The sequence below is a fragment of the Ammodytes marinus genome, assembly GCF_949987685.1.
Source record: "Ammodytes marinus genome assembly, chromosome: 11".
NCBI classification, from domain to species: domain Eukaryota; kingdom Metazoa; phylum Chordata; class Actinopteri; order Uranoscopiformes; family Ammodytidae; genus Ammodytes; species Ammodytes marinus.
Genome location: NC_137215.1, coordinates 335,067 through 356,709, shown reverse-complemented (window position 1 = coordinate 356,709; position 21,643 = coordinate 335,067). Strand labels below are relative to the sequence as shown.

General features: G+C 40.7%; 2 protein-coding genes across 4 annotated transcripts in view; one reads left to right on the top strand and one right to left on the bottom strand.

Annotated features, from left to right (window-relative positions):
• The window catches only part of entpd6 (ectonucleoside triphosphate diphosphohydrolase 6), a 30,150-nt gene extending 28,964 nt beyond the window's left edge, over positions 1–1,186 (top strand). For both annotated transcript variants that reach the window (XM_080036719.1, XM_080036718.1), the window contains exon 15: positions 1–1,186. This exon is cut by the window's left edge and continues 295 nt beyond it. The gene's annotated coding sequence lies outside the window, so the exon portion shown is untranslated.
• An 801-nt stretch (positions 1,187–1,987) lies between these two features.
• Positions 1,988–21,643, bottom strand: LOC307257724 (NACHT, LRR and PYD domains-containing protein 3-like). 2 transcript variants are annotated; one of them, XM_080037022.1, is made up of 12 exons: positions 21,622–21,643; positions 19,350–19,443; positions 18,692–18,796; positions 15,321–15,399; positions 14,960–15,161; positions 13,006–14,785; positions 12,742–12,912; positions 11,488–11,658; positions 10,245–10,415; positions 9,519–9,692; positions 4,641–4,687; positions 1,988–4,540 (listed from the first exon to the last, which is right to left on the bottom strand). In XM_080037022.1, the coding sequence occupies exons 2-12, from the start codon at positions 19,409–19,411 to the stop codon at positions 3,999–4,001; spliced, it is 3,504 nt and encodes a 1,167-aa protein (XP_079893148.1). In that variant the 5' UTR covers positions 19,412–19,443; positions 21,622–21,643; the 3' UTR covers positions 1,988–3,998. The 2 variants fall into 2 exon arrangements, with proteins under 2 accessions (XP_079893148.1, XP_079893149.1); XM_080037023.1 differs by lacking the exons at positions 11,488–11,658; positions 12,742–12,912.

Here is a 21,643-nt window from a genome sequence, read left to right as displayed (position 1 = left end):
AGTGTTGAAAAGTGCATCCTATTTGGGGCGATTCTGACCCACAATCCAGTGCGCACGTGAAGTGACGTCACATCGACGAAGCCTCCATATGAAAACAAACGGGGATGAGACGGATATAAAAGCAAGAGGCAAGATCAAGGCGCAATGTTATGATGAAATAAAAGAGTAAAAGTATGTCCCAATAGTATGCCTACTGCATCCTAACTAGATTCTTTTTATCGTCGGATGTAGTATGTAGAATAGAAAAAAGAAAGAGGAGGAGATTCGGAACGCAGGGTGACTGTGGCTGTGTTGGAAACGGCCTACTAATGTCCTTCTCATACTAACGTCCTACTCATACTAAAAGCCATATTAACGTCCTACTCATACTAACGTCCTACTCATGCTAACGTCCTACTCATGCTAATGTCCTACTCATGCTAACGTCCTACTCATACGAAGAAAAAAAATCTTCCCGGAAGTAAGTACTCAGACATACGGGCATTTCTCGCCTACACAACCACAACATACTCAAATTGATGTCAAAATTAGTATGAGTAGGACGTTAGTATGAGTAGGACGTTAGTATGAGTAGGACTTTAGTATGAGTAGGACGTTATTGTGAGTAAGCCGTTAGTATGAGTAGGACGTTAGTATGAGTAAGCCGTTTACAACACAGTCCCAGTGACCTCATGAATTAACTCCAACCTGTTTAAACTCGTGAATTACGGCAGCTGCTATTGGCCGGTTGGTATGACATCATCTCTGAACGTCCAATCAGAAGCTCTGAAGGAAACAAAGTGACCTCATGGAAACATATATCCGTTTATCGCCAAAATCTAGTTTGTTATTTTTGTGTTTTTATAAAATGTATATCGGTGTTTTTCTATTGTATCTGATGAAAATGATGTTTGTGCCAAAATATATATAAGCAGTTTAACAGAAATCTACGAGGCAGTTTCAGGCCCATGTGAAGGAAACAATGTCATTAAGAAAATAAAGTTCTAATTCTACGACTTTAAAGTTACTTTTTCACATGAAATTGGGAATTTTCTTTTCAAATCTTGGAAATTTTATATATTTTTTATTTTACAATTAAATAAATTCTTGAAAAATTAGATTTTTTTCTTCTAAAATTCAACAAAAAAATCTTGGAAAATTATACGATTTTTTTCTCCTCATAGTTATGAAGATTTTTTCCCTCAAGGTTGCCCTCAGTGATTTAATCTTTTTGGTACGGCAAGAAAATACTCTTCTAAACGACACTTTACAACATTTTTATTTCACATTTTTTCAACATTCAAGTTGAGACACTGCAGGTGACTATGGGTTACAATGTGAAACTTATAGATATCATCATAACATTTGATTTGAACAGTTGATTATTGGCATTAAAACAATATTTTTTTTCTATTACAATTTTGGAATTTGCAAAAAATTAAAAAAACTGAACGGATTTTGGATACAGCTCTTTTACATAAATCAAAAATACTATGTACAGGTCTTAAAAAATGCATTTTCAGGATGTTTTTAAGAAGAAAATGTCTCATAAATCAGACAGTGAACAACATATGAACAAATCCTTCTGTAATAACCTTCAGAATAGTGCTGAGAATGATAATGGAAAGTTTAGTTGATGTTAGTGCTTTAGAAGTTAAGATTTGGAGAATTGGAAAAAATTAACGTTGAGATAATGTCCGTTAAAGATGGTTGTATAGGAGAAATATACAGACACAAACAGACAAGGTTTAGTCAAATAAACACCTGAATGTACATTTTGGACCTTTGATTTATACTAGTGTGAAAGAAGACATGTTATGGAAGATAAATAGACAGAAATCTCCGAAAATAATTCTGGTTAAAGCGATGTTTGTGCCTGCAGTGTCTCTCCTTCATACAGACACTCCTCACATGGAACACTGGTTCACTTCTCTGACCTCATGATAAAACTCTACTTGATCTGTTTTCTATCGACAGCAAGTCTGATTGTTTTCTGAAGGATTTCTGGTTTTCACTCGTATACTGTGTGTGTGTGTGTGTGTGTGTGTGTGTGTGTGTGTGTGTGTGTGTGTGTGTGTGTGTGTGTGTGTGTGTGTGTGTGTGTGTGTGTGTGTGTGTGTGTGTGTGTGTGTGTGTGTGTGTGTGTACAACTATGACCCCGTTTCCACCTGGCATTAACATGTGGTTTTTGTGATCCAAGACGCATTGAGATCGGATCACAAAAACCACATTCGGAGGTGGTTTACGTCGCTTGTGTCGCTTGTGTTCGCATTCATTTGGTAGTGGAAACACGAATGTGGTTTGTGTCCACATTAGGGACCTCCTACTCAACTGCTGCCCCCTGCCTGGGCGGAAATACGTTGAAAATGCATCACTGGCGTTCATGCAGCTTTTATAGAAGCCTCATGAACGAGTTGCAAATGACAAGCTTACTCCTCTGTTTTCATTTCACTGCCTAAATCTGAAAACACGGAAATCGCTGCTATTGACTGGAGAGCTGCAAGGCAACGACTTCCTGTTCTTATCTGCTTAAGAATAAAAGTCAACTCGCGTTTGGCCAGTAACATGCTTTTAATGTGAAGGCGCACAGGAAATATTCTGTTCGCATATACAGTAGCCTATCTTAACTGCATACAGAAAGCCGCCCGTGTAGCCTACTGGTGGTGGTGACAAGAGCGTATCAAACGTTAGAAAAGCCGCCCGGCAAACACACATCTTTCACCAGCCAAAGAGGTGTAATAACTTACTCGCCTAAGAGTTTTTACTTTTATATAGGCTACTATCTATGATATTTCCCGCATTTGGCGAGAGCCCTCTAAGCAGTGTTGTGCATCGCGCCTCCTTGTCCAAATGAGACAGTAGCATATCTCGTCAACCTAGACTGGTCATTATCTTCGCATGTAATGCATTTTAATAGCAAATGCGATTAAAACTGTGGCACTGTATGTTTACTTGTTTGAACCCCACCGGTTAAAAACACCAATGCAAACGGAAATGATGAACGTGTTGATTTAAATACAGCGCGGGTAAATGGAATCCGATCACAAGTAGACACCGAAGTCACATTTGAAAATACAAGTGGGAACACACGGACTGAGAGCTGTCCACTTGTAACCAGATTCAAAAAGTCAGATGTTAATGCCAGGTGGAAACAGGGTCTATCTTTTGTGTGAGAACCAATTTGAGTTTTAGACTTTAAGACTGAGGACATTTTGTCCAGTTCTCACTTTGGGACAGGCCTTTAAAGGGCTGTTTGAGGGTTAACACTAGGTTTTAAGGACAGGCCTTTAAAGGGCTGTTTGAGGGTTAACACTAGGTTTTAAGGACAGGCCTTTAAAGGGCTGTTTAAGGGTTAACACTAGGTTTTAAGGACAGGCCTTTAAAGGGCTGTTTGAGGGTTAACACTAGGTTTTAAGGACAGGCCTTTAAAGGGCTGTTTGAGGGTTAACACTAGGTTTTAAGGTTCAGGTATGAATTAGGTTTATGTTAGGGTTAGTGTAAGGGTTGGGGTTAGGCATTTAGTTTGGATGGTTAGGGTAAGGGGCTAGGGAATGCATTATGTCAATGAGTGTCCTCACAAGTATATCTGTACAAGCGCGTGTGCGTGTGTGTGTGTGTGTGTGTCTATGGAATGTCCTCAGAAGGTGATGGAAACATGACTGTGTGTGTTTGGTATAAATATGTAATAAACAGCCTTGAATGTTTCTGACTATTCTGTCTATTCATTGAGTCTCCAGAATGAATGAATTAAAGCTGAGAAATAATTTTTTTCCACAATGATGCCTCTTGTACATCATCTTTTTATCTTTTGGGAGAAGCCTGTGTAACTTCCGGTCATAAAAAAAAACTTGCTGGTTGAATAATATCAACTTTAAGTAGAAATGTTCCAGGGGTATGAATCATTTTCAGGCTTGACTGTGTGTAACGTGACTTATGTGTTCCGTTACTACATCCCTATCTACTGAGTCACAAAAACCTGAAAGATTTCTTTGGCTGTGATCCTGTACAGACTCTCTCTCCTACAGACGACACAGAGACACTGAGGAACCAGGCCACACAAGCCCAAACCCAGGGTAAAGAGGTTCAGTGAATGTGGTGTTGAAGGTGTGGAGGTGGATCAGTGAGTCAGAGGACACTCTGTAGAAGGACAGAGAGCCAGTAGGACAGTCCACATACACTGCTACTCTGTGAGAGACAGAGTAGGAGGAGGAGATGGATGTTGGTATCTTATTGTGACGGACAGAGTAACCATCACCATCAGCATCAGAGCATCTCAGACACCAGGACTGATCGTTCCATCCAAACAGACAGTCTGCACTGTCTCCTTTCCTGCTGATTCCTCTGTAACTCACTGATATACGAACCCCTCCGCTCCTCTCGACCTCCCAGTAACGGCGACCAGTCAGAACATTACTACACAGCAGCTGATGATAGGGGTGAAATCTCTCTGGATGATCAGGATATGGCTGATCCTCCTTCACCCATGTCACCGTCCTGTTGTTGTCAGAAAGTTTGAAGTTTCTGTGTACTGTGTTTGTGTCCAGTGTGAGTTCACAGGAATCTGATGGAGAGAAAAAGACACAACACAGCAGCAGTTATTAATCCATCATCTGCTCATTGATTGACAGTTTGATGATTATGAACATTATAAACACACTTACACTTCCTCAGACCTGGTGTCAGCCATTGGACTCCAGCAGGCTCCACCCTGAAAGGAGAGGGGGGGGGGTCAGACCAGCATGTACTCTTTCAGCATGCACACATGGACATTACACAGGGCTTCACATTAAGCTTCTTCAGCCATGTGTGCCCCGTGTGTTCTTAATAATGATAAAACATACTTACCCAACATGGAAAATGAAGGCCTATTGTTAAATAAATTTAACTAAGAGGTATTTGTTAAACTAATGCATTGCCTCTGTAAGCTATGGGAGCCTACAGTGTTTGTGTCTTTTTGCACTTCCCATGAACCTCCAGTATGCTCTATCTGAAGGACTTAGTGCCAACCAGTGATGCCGGTAACGCGTTACTTAGTGATCGGACCTCTTTTTTCAGTAACGAGTAATCTAACGCGTTACTATCTCCAAACCAGTATTCAGATTAAAGTTACTCATCAAACTCACTGTGCGTTACTTTTTCTGTCATTTTCCTTAGTGAAACATTTTACATAAATGCTCAAATGACTGCGATTGCGATTTAAATAAATGTGCGCGCATGGGTCTGTAGACGATCCAACCGCTCCTCTCATCTTTTTGGTAGCGCCCCTTGTCTCCTCTGACAAGCAGTGTGTGTGTGTGTGTGTGTGTGTGTGTGTGTGTGTGTGTGTGTGTGTGTGTGTGTGTGTGTGTGTGTGTGCATGTGCCTGTGTGTGCAGCAGCATTACGGCCGAGTCTAAGATGAACTGTGGCGGAAAACCAACGTTTTCCCCCCATGAAATATAGCGTCTGCTATGGGGATATTTAGGATCCGGGTACGGTGACGTTGAAGAGATAGAAGTGTTTAAAACTTGGAAACTTATAGTCACGTGGCGACCGGTGGCCGCACACACCCAGTCTATCAACACATGAGACATCGCAGAGAAAAGTCAGATTAATGCATGAGAGTGAAGGGCCAAGCAAGTTAACTTTACAGACACTGCTACTGTCTTTGCACTTTGGAGGAATGCATTTAATTCAATGAGGGGAAAAACGTTTTTTTAATAAATTTTTTAAACCATAATTTTTATTATTTTGAAAACAGTTTGCCTATAGGCTACTAGCCTAGTACAACCTTTATTTTTTATATTTTCAATGATTCTTAATATGTGCATGTTTTAAATTGAGATATATGGGTTTCAAAACCTGTAAAGTAACTTTTAAAGTAACTTATAATCTAATTTAGTTACTTTTAAAAAAGTAATCAGTAATCTAACTTAGTTACTTTTTAAAAGTAACCGTGGCAACACTGGTGCTAAAGGAGCATGTTTTAATAAAACCTGTTAAAACCTTTTAGATGTATTTAATTCCATGTGCTACAGAGGCTAAGATATTAAAGGTCCCATATTCTGCAAAATGCACTTTTTCGATGTTTTTGAACATAAATATGGGTCCACGGTGTGCCTAGAGACTGCCAAAGTAGGGCTGTGCAATAATTCGATTACGATTAAAACTTCCGTCGATATGTGTTTGACATAAATTCTCAATATGAAAATGAAAAAAAAAACTTTACTGATAGTCATTCACCTAACAGCCAATCACAAAGCAGAAAAACTCAACAGCCAGTCAGATTGCAGTTTTTGCATTTCCTGTCTAATTACACGCCCATTTCCTGGTGCGACGTGCATGTTTGAGCTTCAGCGGTAAGGAAAGAGGAAACAGTGCGGCAAGAGTGAAGAGAGTCTTGTGTTTCGCGAAAAATGTCTGTGCAGCACTCTGTTGTGTAGTGCTTTTCCTCTTCATTAAATTAATCAGTGGGCTACACTGTGTCTCGCTGCTATGATGACACCATAGTCACATAGCTGCCGCAGCCAGTGCTGTTCGCTCACTGTCTCTGTCAACTCGCCCCGAGCCGTCTCTGTGCATTTACCGGCGTAATAATACGCTCACAACACGGGGGAATATATATTGGAGCGGCCACACAGAAAGGGTGAAAATGTGCGACAAGTTTTAACCGCCGTCCCACCGCTGCGGCTCCTAAACAGCAGTCTATCGTATCTCTTTTGCGGTAGTTGCACCTTATGAAAAACAATCAAAAAGAAGCAAAGCTACAGCATAACATACAGGTAGCTGTTCAGTTCAGCCTCATTAGCCTGCTGGTCTGTAAGACCATGTAGCTACAGCATGAGCATCTCCCCTACCTACAGCTGTTGTATGTTTGAGTAGCTGTGATGTGCTCTGACATTCATCAAGCATCTGAGCCACAGCTCTACAGACATTTAAGAGTGTTGCCTCCCTGCCTGAGGAGTTTGATGTGATAGTAGTCACTCACAGATCTTTAGTTTTAAACACATAATGTTTTGTTGCATAATATCTGGTTTTACAATGTTTACATTTTGCACGTTCGACTCACATTTCTACTTTTTAAAATAGCTGACATGTAAAACCAGTAATTCTCATATTCATATTTTATATCTTAAATGTCAGTACTGAAATGTGTCAGGGCCTTTGTTGATCCACTTTCTATATATGGTTGGGCCTCTACAAGATGTTTACATCTTACAAGATGTTTGCTGTAGCCCTGCCAAAGGAGTTTAATGTGAAAGAAGTCAGAGCTTTTATTTTTATTTACAATATTTGTAATAGGCTACAAGGCAAGCTATCTTATATTGTTTAGTTAGGTGCAGTGTAAACATGTTTGTGAAGTTAAATGTTTATATTTAAATGTGATTCAATGTTCTCTTATCACAATATGCTAATAAACAACATTGTATAGTTTAACTAATGAACACTGGTTTCTTCAGGCTTCAGCAGTATCACACTATATATCGTGGTCAATATCGATATCGGTCAATATCAAAAGAATAATCATGATAATATTTTTTGCCATATCGCCCAGGCCTATGCCAAAGTATCAAAAAAAGAAAACTCTCTCCTTTTCTCACTCTCCCCCTTTCTGAAAAGCTCCACCCCTCCCCCCAATGTACTCCGTTCAGAATTCTTCTCGCTATGTTGTCATAGCGAGAGAAGCCACCTCCTCCCCCCACATTAGTAACCAGAAACTTCCACCGTGCAGTAGTCTATGATAACCCCACCCCCCTATTTCTTATTGGTCCACGGCCCCGCGATCCTCTGGAAAAATATTCCTTCACCGCCATGTTGTTTTCCCCGCTAAGCGACAAGATGCCTGTAGTTCAGCAAAGCATAGAGACAGTGCGGAACGCATCATAATCGGAGGCCACGCCCATCGTGGGGGAAAACAATACACATTGCTCCATTCACTTTGTATTGAATGACACAGTATTCTGCAAACAAACTTAATAAAAACGTAATAAGACATGCCTTTCACAAATACACGTTACTTTCTTTAAAGCCACGACTGTTGTCTGTCTATACGAGCTGTTTTTGTGAAAAATGATTGAGTAATTTTCAATATCGAGACAAAACTCTTAACTAATGTATGCTAGGCTAATGTTAGCCTTCTGCTGTAGGCTAACCCTCGCGTATACTCCATCATCGCCAAGGCGGACGGGAAAAAACACCTCAATATTGAAAATTACACAATAATTTTTCACAAAAACAGCTCGTATAGACAGACAAGAGTCGTGGCTTTAAATAAAGTAAAAAAAATTGTTAAATGGATGTTTGATTAAGTTTTAATTAAGTTTGTTTGCAGAAGACAGGTCTCCTTCAATACAAAGTGAATGGAACGGTGTTCAACGGTTTCACCCACAATGGGCGTGGCCTATTTCATGCACTGTCTCTATGCTGAATGTTGCATAAACCAACACAGAAGCCGATTGCTCATAATCCACTAATTTATCTTAACCACAGCAGTCAAATTCCTCGTTTTTAATAACACAACGGATAGGAAGCTACTTGTGCTTTTTTTCAAACGGTGAAACTAAAAGAAATGTTTTTATTGGTATTTTTGCCTGACTGGTGTATAGCTATTAGCTTCGGGGCAAGCAGGCAGCTTTTGCTCATAATAACCTGTTTATATTCCCCACAGCAGTCTGGAAATGCCTCGTTTTTAGCAAGACAAAGGATTGGAAGCTAATAGTGTCGAAGTCAAACTTTGAAACTAATGTTTTCACTGATTTAAGTGTTTTTTTTTAGCAGTTAGCCCCGAGTAGCTTCGCATTAGCCTCCATCTTTTGCTGCATTTTGATTGTGAACATGCCGTTTCCATTAGCTTGTGGCTGTCAGTGCATCTGTATGAACATAGTCTTTCATGTAGACAAGGATCGGTCATGTCAAACTGTTCAAAGTGCGGCTGAGCTCCTGCGTTACTAGCACTAGACATGGTTCTTCTCACGGGTAAACCTAACCGTGGTCACAGGCACGGCAAAGACGGTGGGAAGGGCTATGGACGCTATGGACCTATGGACAGAGGGCGAGGCCATTGGCTTCGCTTCCGGACAGGGGAGGGGGGGAGCTCATAGATGGTATATAAAACGAGGGTAGCTGCAGCTCGTTTTCAAAAATAGCCCATCCTGAGATTAGCTGAAAATCAGGGTATAGAGGCATACTACAATAAATGATCTGAACGTTTTTTTCAGCAAACAACTAAAGAAAAACGTATAAGGGACCTCTAAGACAATATAATATTGACAGAAAATGTATAAAATGAGACCTTTAAGGTTTTGGTAGACGTTGACAAGTCGTAGTATTTTTTCTGAAAACCGTCAGGAGATAAAGATATGTATCCTAGATTACCTTAGTAGGGTTTAATAGGCGTTTTTAGCAGACGTTTTAGGTGTAAATGGGTTAAGAGATTTTTTATTTCATTTTTTCACCTGCCCCGGGCCAGCAGGCAACCGTTGATGTCGAGCCCTGATTACATTCACTTGTGGCTCTTTTCCTGAGTTAAACCGTAACGTACTGACAGCAGCCTCTTCATACCTGAGAGTGTCCAGTCTCCAGAGGGGACCGTCCCGTCCAGCAGACAGTAGCTCCACTCCTGAGGCTCCTGGATGGTTGTAGCTCAGGTCCAGCTCTCTCAGATGGGAGGGGTTGGAGCTCAGAGCTGAAGCCAAAGAAACACAGCCTTCCTCTGTGATCAGACAACCTGACAGACTAAACACGCACGCACACACACACACACACACACACACACACACACACACACACGCACACACACGAGAACAAGGGATGGTGAGTTTCTTTGTACGTTTTAGTCCAGATAAAATACTTAAGAGCCATTTTTATAATAAATGTTAAACGACGAGGAGAGGATCTGGTCAGCATCGGAAGTCCTCATGCATCCACATTATTTTTATTATATATTATTATGTTATACTGTTTGAATGTGTTCTATTGTAATGTGAAGCCCAATGAGGCAAATGCAAATTTGTGATTCTGGGCTATACAAATAAAATTGATTTGATTTGACTTGATTCAAACATTATCTATAATATTTAATGACTCAATAATAAAATTGAAAAGGAGAGAAATATATGAAAAAGAACGCTGATGGAAATTCTTTGAGTCTAGAAACTATTGGAAGTTTAATTAAATATCCTTTGATAAATCATCGTAGCAGACACATTCCTACACAGGTTAACTTGTTATAAACTAATATAAATCAGATGTTAAATGATCATCAGCTGAACTGGTTGATAATCTGACCTGAGGGTTTCCAGTTTACAGAGTGGATTCTGCAGTGCAGCAGACAGATGCTTCACTCCTGAATCCTGCAGGTCGTTGTTACTCAGGTCCAGCTGTCTCAGACGAGAGGAGGAGCTGAGAACTGAGGACAGAGCTTCACAGCTTCTCTCTGAGAGGTTACAGACACTCAGCCTGGAGAGACAACAGTGAGGAAGAGAAATAATTTTTTATTAAGTTGAAATATGCCAGGGGTTTATTGATGAACAAATAGTACTGTGAGTACAGAGCTTTGTTGGAGGCTTTGACCACTGGCAGCAGATTATAAACTCAATTTACAGCATCACCAAACGGCGGACCTGGGATCCGGGGCACGGACCCTGTTGGAGCCATTTAGAGGTGTTTTGTGTTGAATATTTTTAAGTAAATACATTTTTAGTTTATTGCTAAAATTATGAGTTATGAATTTATAAAGTGTGTGAAATATTAATCAAATTTGTATTCATATGTATATTTATGCATTTTGTGAGGATGTGGTGATTAGTCCTTTGTGTCACCTGGGGAGACAGAGGTGTCTCGTTCTACCTGGAGCCTATTGGAGGCCCTCATATAGGGGAGGAGAATGGCTTTGTTCAGGTTTGGAAGGCAGAGAGCCAACAGTTTTTTGACCGCATTACTTCACATTATTTCGCATTATTGGACATATTATTTTACATTGAAAAGTATTTTTTGTACAATACTAAGAACCCTGTTTTGGACGCAAAAACAGTTACATTGTTTGGAGTTTTTATGTTTCGTTATTTCCTGGAAAGTCAACCAGAGTTATTGTTTAATAAATGAGTCAACACCAAGTTAAACTCTGTGCTTCCCAAGAAATGTGTGTCGGACTATCTCTGCCTCAGGAACAAATAAGGCGAACAAGGGGTTCGCCACTTCAGACCCAGTGATGGTCTTATCTGGACCCGTGACCAATTTAAAAAGAGTGCAGATTATTCTACGTTCAGACATATCCAAATCCCACCACCAGCCTACTCCATTCTTTGCCCCTCCTACACGCAGATAAACCAATCACAGCAAATATGTAGCGCCTTCTTCCCTCCCCTTTTCACGGCGTAACGGAAAGTCAACGCACGCTTCCGTATTGACTAAGCGCCCTGCATCCACAGACTCTAATTTAATATCCTTTGTAAATCATTGTAGCAGACACATTCCTTAACAGGTTATCAGATGTTAAATGATCATCAGCTGAACTGGTTGATAATCTGACCTGACAGTTTCCAGTTTACAGTGTGGACTCTTCAGTGCAGCAGACAGATGCTTCACTCCTGAATCCTGCAGGTCGTTGTTACTCAGGTCCAGCTCTCTCAGACTAGAGGAGGAGCTGAGATCTGAGGCCAGAGCTTCACAGTTTCCCTCTGAGAGGTTACAGCAACTCAGCCTGGAGAGACAACAGTAAGGGAAAGATAAATACATTGTTTTGAAGTTGAAATATGCCAGGGGTTTATTGATGAACTAATAGTACTGTGAGTACAGAGCTTTGTTGGAGGCTTTGACCACTGGCAGCAGATTATAAAATCAATTTACAGCATCACCAAACGGCGGACCTGGGATCCGGGGCACGGACCCTGTTGGAGCCATTTAGAGGTTTTTTGTGTTGAATATTTTTAAGTAAATACATTTTTAGTTTATTGCTAAAATTACGAGTTATGATTATAAAGTGTGTGAAATATTAATCAAATTTGTATTCATATGTATATTTATGCATTTTGTGAGGATGTGGTGATTAGTCCTTTGTGTCACCTGGGGAGATAGGGGTGTCACGCTCTACCTGGAGCCTATTGGAGGCCCTCATATAGGGGAGGAGAATTGCTTTGTTCAGGTTTGGAAGGCAGAGAGCCAACAGTTTTTTGACCGCATTACTTCACATTATTTCGCATTATTGGACATATTATTAAACATATTATTTTACATTGAAAAGTATTTTTTGTACAATACTAAGAACCCTGTTTTGGACGCAAAAACAGTTACAGTTTGGAGTTTTATGTTTCGTTATTTCCTGGAAAGTCAACCGGAGTTATTGTTTAATAAATGAGTCGACACCAAGTTAAACTCTCTGTGCTTCCCAAGAAATGTGTGTCGGACTATCTCTGCCTCAGGAACAAATAAGGCGAACAAGGGGTTCGCCACTTCAGACCCAGTGATGGTCTTATCTGGACCCGTGACCAATTTAAAAAGAGCTCAGATTATTCTACGCTCAGACACATCCAAATCCCACCACCAGTCTACTCCATTCCGTGCCCCTCCTACACGCAGATAAACCAATCACAGCAAATATGTAGCGCCTTCTTCCTGCCCCTTTTCACGGCGTAACGGAAAGTCAACGCACGCTTCCGTATTGACTAAGCGCCCTGCATCCACAGACTCTAATTTAATATCCGTTGTAAATCATTGTAGCAGACACATTCCTTAACAGGTTATCAGATGTTAAATGGTCATCAGTTGAACTGGTTGATAATCTGACCTGAGTGTTTCCAGTTTACAGTGTGGACTCTTCAGTGCAGCAGACAGATGCTTCACTCTTGAATCCTGCAGGTTGTTGTAACTCAGATCCAGCTCTCTCAGACTAGAGGAGGAGCTGAGAACTGAGGACAGAGCTTCACAGCTTCTCTCTGAGAGGTTACAGCCACTCAGCCTGGAGAGACAACAGTAAGGGAAAGATAAATACATTGTTTTTCAGTTGAAAGATGGCAGAGGTTTATTTATGAATAAACCCTACTGTACGTACAGAGCTTTGTTGGAGGCTTTGACCACTGGCAGCAGCCTCAGAAGAGCCTCCTCTGAAGCAGAGTATTTCTTCAGGTCAAACACGTCCAGATCTTTTTCTGATGACAGTAAGATGAAGACCAGAGCTGACCACTCAGCAGGAGACATATCTGTGGAAAGACGTCCTGAACTCAGGGACTGTTGGATCTCTTCCACTAGAGAACGATCGTTCAGTTCATTCAGACAGTGGAACAGATTGATGCTTTTCTCTGCAGAGGGAGAATCCTCGATCTTCTTCTTGATGTACTGGACTGTTTTCTTGTTGGTGTCTGAGCTACTTCCTGTCTGTGTCAGCAGACCTCTGAGGAGACTCTGATTGGTCGGCAGTGAAAGACCCAGGAGGAAGCGGAGGAACAAGTCCAGGTGTCCATTTGGACTCTGTAAAGCCTTGTCCACCGCATTCTGGTAGAACTGTGTCTCTGCAGATTCCCAGAATGGTCCTCGTTCTTCTGACATCAGATTGACTCCAGAGTTGATGAATGTCAGATGGACATGAAGCGCAGCCAGAAACTCCTGAACGCTCAGATGGACGAAGCAGAAGACCTTGTCCTTGTACAGTCCACTCTCCTCTTTAAAGATCTGTGTGAACACTCCTGAGACCACTGAGGCTGCTGTGATATCGATGCCACACTCTGTCAGGTCTGATTCATAGAAGATCAGGTTTCCTTTCTGCAGCTGCTCAAAAGCCAGTTTCCCCAGAGACTCAATCATCTTCCTGCTCTCTGGACTCCAGTGTGGATCTGTCTCAGCTCCTCCATCATATTTGACGTTCTTCAGTTTGGCCTGAACCACCAGGAAGTGGATGTACATCTCAGTCAGGGTCTTGGGAAGCTCTCTTCCCTTTCCACTCTTCAACACATCCTCCAGAACTGTAGCAGTGATCCAACAGAAGACTGGGATGTGGCACATGATGTGGAGGCTTCGAGATTTCTTGATGTGGGAGATAATTCTGTTGGCCTGCCCCTCATCTTTGAATCTCTTCCTGAAGTACTCCTCCTTTTGTGGGTCAGTAAACCCTCTGACCTCTGTCACCATGCCAACACAGTCAGGAGGGATCTGATTGGCTGCTGCAGGTCGTGTGGTTATCCAGAGGCGAGCAGAGGGAAGCAGTTTCCCCCTGATGAGGTTTGTCAGCAGCACATCCACTGAGGTGGACTCTCTAACATCAGTCAGGATCTCATTGTTGTGGAAGTCCAGAGGAAGTCGACATTCATCCAGACCGTCAAAGATCAACACAACCTGGAACTCTTCAAAGCTGCAGATTCCTGCTGCTTTGGTTTCAGTGAAGAAGTGATGAACAAGTTCCACCAAGCTGAACTTTTTCTCTTTCAACACATTCAGCTCTCTGAAAGTGAATGGAAATGTGAACTGTATGTCCTGGTTGGTCTTGTCTTCAGCCCAGTCTAGAGTGAACTTCTGTGTTAAGACTGTTTTCCCAATGCCAGCCACTCCCTTTGTCATCACTGTTCTGCTTGGTTCATCTCTTCCAGGTGAGGCTTTAAAGATGTCTTCTTGTCTGATGGTTGTTTCTGGTCTGTGTGGTTTCCTGGATGCTGTTTCAATCTGTCTGACCTCATGTTCATCATTGACCTCTCCAGTCCCTCCCTCTGTGATGTAGAGCTCTGTGTAGATCTGGTTCAGAAGGGTTGGGTTTCCTGCTTTAGCGATCCCCTCAAACACAAATTGGAACTTCTTCTGCAGGTTGGACTTTAGTTCACGCTGACAAACTCCAGAATTACTTCCTGAATGAATACACAAGAGATAACATATCAAGAGTCAACGGTAATTATAAAATCAATGAGTGATTCATGATGAAAATATGAATGCACATATAAACATCTGTCCCTCCATCTGTTGAGACTTCAGTAAATGTCCCATTTCACAATCATGTTAAACCTTTAGAGAAATCCTCTTACTGCTCCACAGAAGGTCGGCCAGCTCCTTCTGCTTCATTCTCCTCAGACAGTCCAGTGTGATCTTCAGAAATGCCTCTCTGCTGCTCCTCTGCTCCTCATCCTCACTCTGACCCTCTAAGCCTTCTGGGTAATTTGGACCCAGAAGCTCCTGCATCTTCTTCAGCTCGTTCTTCACAAACGTGACGATGTTTTCCTCCAGCAGCTGGAACAGAATATTATATGAACGACACGATCAAACTAAAATCATGAAGCAAACATCAGATCCATGTTGGACAGACTGACAGTCCACTGGTCTAAACAGTTAATCATGGAGGTTGTTGTGAACAGAACAGATTGAAAGTAGTTGTTATTATGTACAGACCCTGAATGTGGAGTCCAGGTGTGTTTGATGCTGCTGGTCAGACCGATCACTGGGAACCTCTGAGACCTCCTGGTCGACTCTGTGGAGAAACCATAAAGAATGAGCTCATGTCTGGGGTTAAAGTTTCCCTCCAGGGGCAGCTGGTGTTTGCAGAACAGAGGGAAGGGGCAAAGAGAGGGTGAGGGGCAAAGAGAGGGGGAGGGGCAAAGAGAGGGCAAGGGGCAAAGAGAGGGGGAGGGGCCAGGCAGAGATACAGCAGGAGGCCTGTGGAAGCAGAGCAGGTGAGCTGAGCTGGGAACAGCTTCTGCATGACACCAGGAACACGCCATGAACTAGTAAAACCATTGACACCACAATTGCATGCCGTATGGGGATGGGCGTGAGTAATCGTTTACACGAGTAGTCCTCGTTTTAAATGAGTTTAATTGGTGGATGAGGAAAATCGATGTTGTGGAGTGTCTAGCCTGTAGGCTGGCCATATATTAAAATGTATTACATGTACAAAACGGACAAAATAAAGTTTAACTAAATAAAATATTTTGATTCAAGTTCAATAAACTGAGCGCTGTGTCAAACAGCAAATGCATATAACTGCCACCTCCGTGCCACCACAGCGCAGCCTGTGTTCTCCACAGCACCACGGAGCTGAACACGGTCTCTCCTTTCTCCCCAACATGTTGACATTTTCAAGAATATATATATATAGCTTTCCAATTATTTCAAAGCAGATGATAAGGTTACGTAGATAAGAAGGGGATATGACACCTGTTGCTCTCTGTTAGTAATGAGTAGACTCCAGGTGAGCATGCAAGGTGCTCTCCACTTGGAAAGTCACGTAAAGAAGCGAGGCTTACTTCAGGCCCATTCGTTCCGAGCCAACAACAGTTAAGAAGCCTTAACTATGGAATATGGGATTGAGATTCAAAAGCCGAACGCTGTAATGTTCCGTTAATGAGGAATACGTTGCGGTAATTATTCACGGACACGTGGTTGGATTTACAACTACTAGTTCTACTGCTTTGGTGAGTTATTTATATACATTTATATATGTATTTTAATTGTAGTCCTATAATTTATTTATATACACTCAACAAAAATATAAACGCAACACTTTTGTTTTTGCTCCCATTTTTCAGTTTTGTCTCACAGCAAAATGCCACAGATGCCACAAGCATTGAGGGAGCGTGCAATTGGCATGCTGACAGCAGGAATGTCAACCAGATCTGTTGCTCGTGCATTGAATGTTCATTTCTCCACCATAAGCCGTCTCCAGCAACAGCCATTGAAGAGGAGTGGACCAACATTCCACAGGCCACAATTGACAATCTGATAAACTCTATGCGAAGAAGATGTGTTGCACTGCATGAGGCAAATGGTGGTCACACCAGATACTGACTGGTTCTGAGTCCCCAGACCCCCAATAAAGCAAAAAAATTCACATTTCAGAGTGGCCTTTTATTGTGAACAGTCTAAGGCACACCTGTGCACTAATCATGATGTCAGATCAGCATCTTGATGTGGCACACCTGTGAGGTGGGATGGATTATCTCAGCAAAGCAGAAGTGCTCACTATCACACATTTAGACATATTTGTGAACAATGTTTGAGAGAAATGGTACAATTGTGTATCTGGAATGAATTTTAGATCTTTAAGTCCATCTCATAAAAAATGGGAGCAAAAACAAAAGTGTTGCGTTTATATTTTTGTTGAGTGTATATATAATATATTCTATATATATTTGCTGCCCTTCTTATTTTAAATGGTGACTTACTTATGTTATTTGCTAGTTTACAGCCCTTGCCCAAGCTTTTTTTTTCTCCCCAACTCAAACATACTCCATCTGTTAAATTAAATTGTGACCCGCCTATTTAATTACTTTGTTAGGAAAAGGTGTTTTGAACTTGTGGAAAATCAATCCTTAATATCATATGCAGGGTTTCCTGCATTGAGATAGAAGCAACACTTTCCTTGCAAATTAAACAGACACATTTCCCCTCAGAGCCGGGGGCCCTAAACAGAATTTGATTAGGGGAGGCCCCCTCTCCAATGTTAGCGCTGCCCAAATCATTGACTATTGTTAAATGCCATTCAGACACCCAGTGTTTTCTGCTAGTGCCTCCAATGTCCAGCTGGGAGATCGTTTTAACTTTTTAAAGTGAAATGCATGAATCTGGTGCACTTTGAGAGGAAAATTAAGAGGCTTAATCTGAAGAATTTTGTATGAAAAAATAATTTGGAGACACTGTCAGATGAATTAGAAGCTATTGAAGAAGGACACATGGATTTTCCATAATAATATTAATTTAAAATAAAATAGTATGCAGGGTCCTCTGGGATGGGCTTGGTGCTCTTTTTCTTTTATGGGACACATTTCTCTGTAATATAATGAATGCATTTAAATTATTTAAAAATTAAAAGGGCCATATTACATTATATTTTTAAATGTGCCGCGGGCCAATCAATCAGTTGACACCCCTGCAGTAGTGGTTTAACTAAGAAATGCAAAAAAAAAATTAAATTAAAAAAAATTAAAAGGGCCACATTATATTTTTTAAATCGGCCGCAGGCCAATAAAAAGCGGCCTGCGGGCCGTAGTTTGGACACCCCTGAATTAGACCTATGTTTAAAGTCCAAAATCATGGTGTTAATAGAAACAACATTGTTAAAAGATAAATTAATGCATGATGTTCTCAATGATTAACTGCCTTTAATAATCGCGATAGCACAATGTGATTACTGAAAATAATCATGATTATGATGTTTTCAAAATCGAGCAGCTCTACCTCCTTGCAATTTCCAGGGTTTAGATCAATTAGAAACAAATACATTATTAAATAGGCAGCCAATATTAGTATTTTGACTTCATAACTACAGGTTCTTTATTGTGATTTCATCAGCGTCAGTGAGCTCCATGGTAATGCAGTGATTGAGAGGCTGATTGAAATGCTCTTTATATGGACAGGAACTCCCCTCTCCTAACCCCACACCCTTCTTAAAATACATAAACCGTTTGCCTTTACTGATGCACAGTCGCGACCCCAAAAACGTTGGTCCGCGTACTGACCCCCCAAAGGCCCATTCTGAGCCAGGAAAAACCCTGATACGTTAACTGTGACTGTTTGACAATAAGCATTAAGCGCGTGTTATTGGCTTTATTGCGATGCACCGTAATTCTGCTGACAGATGCGTTGCGTTCTAAAAATAGAAGATAGTTAAATGAAGGAATCCTCGAGTAGCGGAATCACTACTCATGCCCATCCCTAATGCCGTACAGTGGAAACAAGGCTTTAGTGTTCACAGATCTTCCATATAAAGTTTAAAAACTGTTTATATCACAGGGTTTTATTTAGTGTAAGTTTTAAATCTTTACCTTAGATCAAAAGACTGACGTCGATCTTTGAAATTCAAAGGATAATCCTTAGAAAAATCACTCTTCATGGACAAACAGCTGGGCTCTGGTGTTTCCAGCTTTCTCCTGATAGAAACACAGGAAACGGTAAAAAAAAACATTAGAATATAAATGTCTGGTCTGTTGAACACAACACACAGCGCTTTGAGAGTGACCCTGCGTTCCGAATCGCATACTTTCTACTATTTAGTTTGGTAGAAAAAAGATTTAGGATGTCCCGATTCTTGTGGCCAGATTTAGGATGGTTAGAAGTACCCGGATGATCTACTTCATCCGGCCAAGATTGTTAGTGTTAAAAACAGTATCCTATTTGGGCGATTCTGACCCACAATCCGGTGCGCACGTGAAGTGACGTCACATCGACGAAGCCTCCATATGAAAACAAACAGGGATGCGACGGATATAAAAGCAAGAGGCAAGATCAAGGCACAATGTTATGATGAAATAAGAGAGTAAAGTATGTCCCAATAGTATGCCTACTGCATCCTAACTAGATTCTTTTTATCGTCGGATGTAGTATGTAGAATAGAAAAAAGAAAGAGTATACGATTCGGAACGCAGAGTATATAATGGCGGTGCAGTGATTTGAGTAATGGACAGTTAGAGACCCTCATGTCACCTCTGAGCTTTGGTCCGGCCGCCATGTTTCCTTCCCTCCTCTCTGCTTTCGCTCTGACCCATAGCAGAGCCCACACCTTCACACACACTTTCACCTGGAGAGAAAACACATCGACTGAGATCCTCCTTTCCATCACTAGTCATCATGTTAAGCGTCAGCTCCAGTGATTAGATTTTATTCTCTGCTTCATAACAGTCTCACGGTAATGCAGTCGAAGCTGCAGTGAAGTGAAGATATTTATATTATAATAAGATATTATATTATTGTGTTTTACTTTAAACTACCGTGTGTGTGTGTGTGTGTGTGTGTGTGTGTGTGTGTGTTCATTTTTCAATCCTGTGTTTATTTATCTGACAGCTTTAGTAACATTGCACTTTCAGACTATTAAAACAAAAATATAATTGCCTAATAAATGATGTTATTACAGGTTGAGCGACTCAGCAGTTTGAAAAGTAGTTAAAACAAAAACAAGTGTTCCTATTCTCCCTGTGTGACGTCACAGACAATAAAATTATATGTTTCATTTCAAACGTCCTCTGTGTTCATACAGCTGACGTCCAGAAGAGAGTAGGGTCCAGCTGCAGCCCCGGAGACAAGTTACCCTGGCGTGACAACAACACCCAGGTGTGACGGACGTGATTTTTGACTATTTAGCTTCCATGACATGTCTTCTATGTCACTCATTTGCCCTGACCCTAACCACCCAGCTATGATGCCTGAACCTAATCCTCAAAACAATATAGGCCTAAATAACCGAAATTTAGTAGCCTATCGGTCTGCGGTCTTTTTTATTGTTTGACGTGACGTACTCAAGATGGCCGCCGCCGTGTTCCGTCAATGTTCTATCTATATTCTTTTTTTTTTAAACTTCTTTTTATTGAGTTTTTACATTATAAAAAACAATTACAAAATAAACATTGAAATATATCTATATCTCCCCGACCCACCCCCCCTCTTGATGTACAATTAAATGCATATGAATAACATATACAATATATATATATATATATATATATAATAATAATAATAAAAATAAAAAATAAAGTACAATAGTACTAGTTGAAATAGCACAGGAATACAGAAGTAATAATACAATAAGTACTAAAATACTGTAATAATAAAAAAAAAAAAAAAAAAAAAAAAAACTCTTACACTCTTTCTGACAAGGGATAAACACTCATGACAGTACTCGATACACTATACACTATACACTAGTTCTATCTATATTCTAACCTCTCCCTGTCCCCTTGCCCTAACCCTAACCACCCAACTGTGATGCCTGAACCTAATCGCCAAAACAATATAAATAACACAAACTAGTATCGGTCTGCTGTCTTGTTATTGTTTGACGTTGTTTACAACTTAGAAGTTTATGACGTTGCAAAAATAAAATCTACAGGTAACGTCCGTCACACCACAGTTACTTCCGTCACGCCTGGGTGTCGTTGTCACGCCAGGGTGCTTGTCTCCGGGGCTGCAGCTGGATACTATTGCCAGAAGATGGCGCCAGATTAAAGCCAGAAACAGAACATGAAGAGTGAAGTACAGCAGGCCTGTATACAACAATCACTCACTACTACTACTGCTGTTACACAGGGAAAATGCAACATTTTACTACAAGTATTATGAACAAAATGTCCTTCCATGAGACAGCAGAAGGTAAATAATTCATGTGAAGTGTTTCATTCTCTGCTGATACTTTAATCTAACTTCAGATTTGACTTGTTGATCAAATACTTTGTGAGTAAAATGTGAATGTGTAAAGTAACGAGCCGTCAGATACATGTAGTAGAACAACAAGTCCAAAGTTTCCTGCTGAAGTGCTCAGCTCCTTTACTGCAGTCAGCGTACTAACAGCACACTGTCAGAGTAGATTGATTGATTGATTGATTGATATTATTGATATCATTTGACCATTTTGATATAAAATATTAACGGCGCTCTGTGTCATAGATTAAAATACGTGAGATGACACAATAAAGCCCGAAAGCTTAGTTCCATTATGGTCCCTGATTACTGTATCAACACACTCATATGTAACTAATTAATACTAATAATGAAATTTCATTAACACAAAATGGAGGATCTTTGTTAAAGGCTGTGTCACCTCCTTCGTCTCTAGTTCCCTGTGAAACTCTGAGTTATGAGTTTGGGTAAATTCCACAACTTTTCTGTTTCCACTGGAACTAGATTTACACTAGAAATAATCAAATATAATCAAATATGATCATCATTATTATTATAAGAAGTAAGAGCAGAGTTGATCTCTTACCTTCAGCTGCAGCTTTAGAGGA

Bases quoted from the DNA above. Each gene is read 5' to 3' on its own strand.
- LOC307257724 (XM_080037022.1), bottom strand. From the start codon at position 19,411: ATGGGTCAGAGCGAAAGCAGAGAGGAGGGAAGGAAACATGGCGGCCGG. The intron at 15,400-18,691 runs GTAAAGATTTAA...GTTTCTCCACAG, and splicing joins CGTCAGTCTTTTGATCTAAG to AGTCGACCAGGAGGTCTCAG. The intron at 14,786-14,959 runs GTAAGAGGATTT...GTATTCATTCAG, and splicing joins GGCCGACCTTCTGTGGAGCA to GAAGTAATTCTGGAGTTTGT.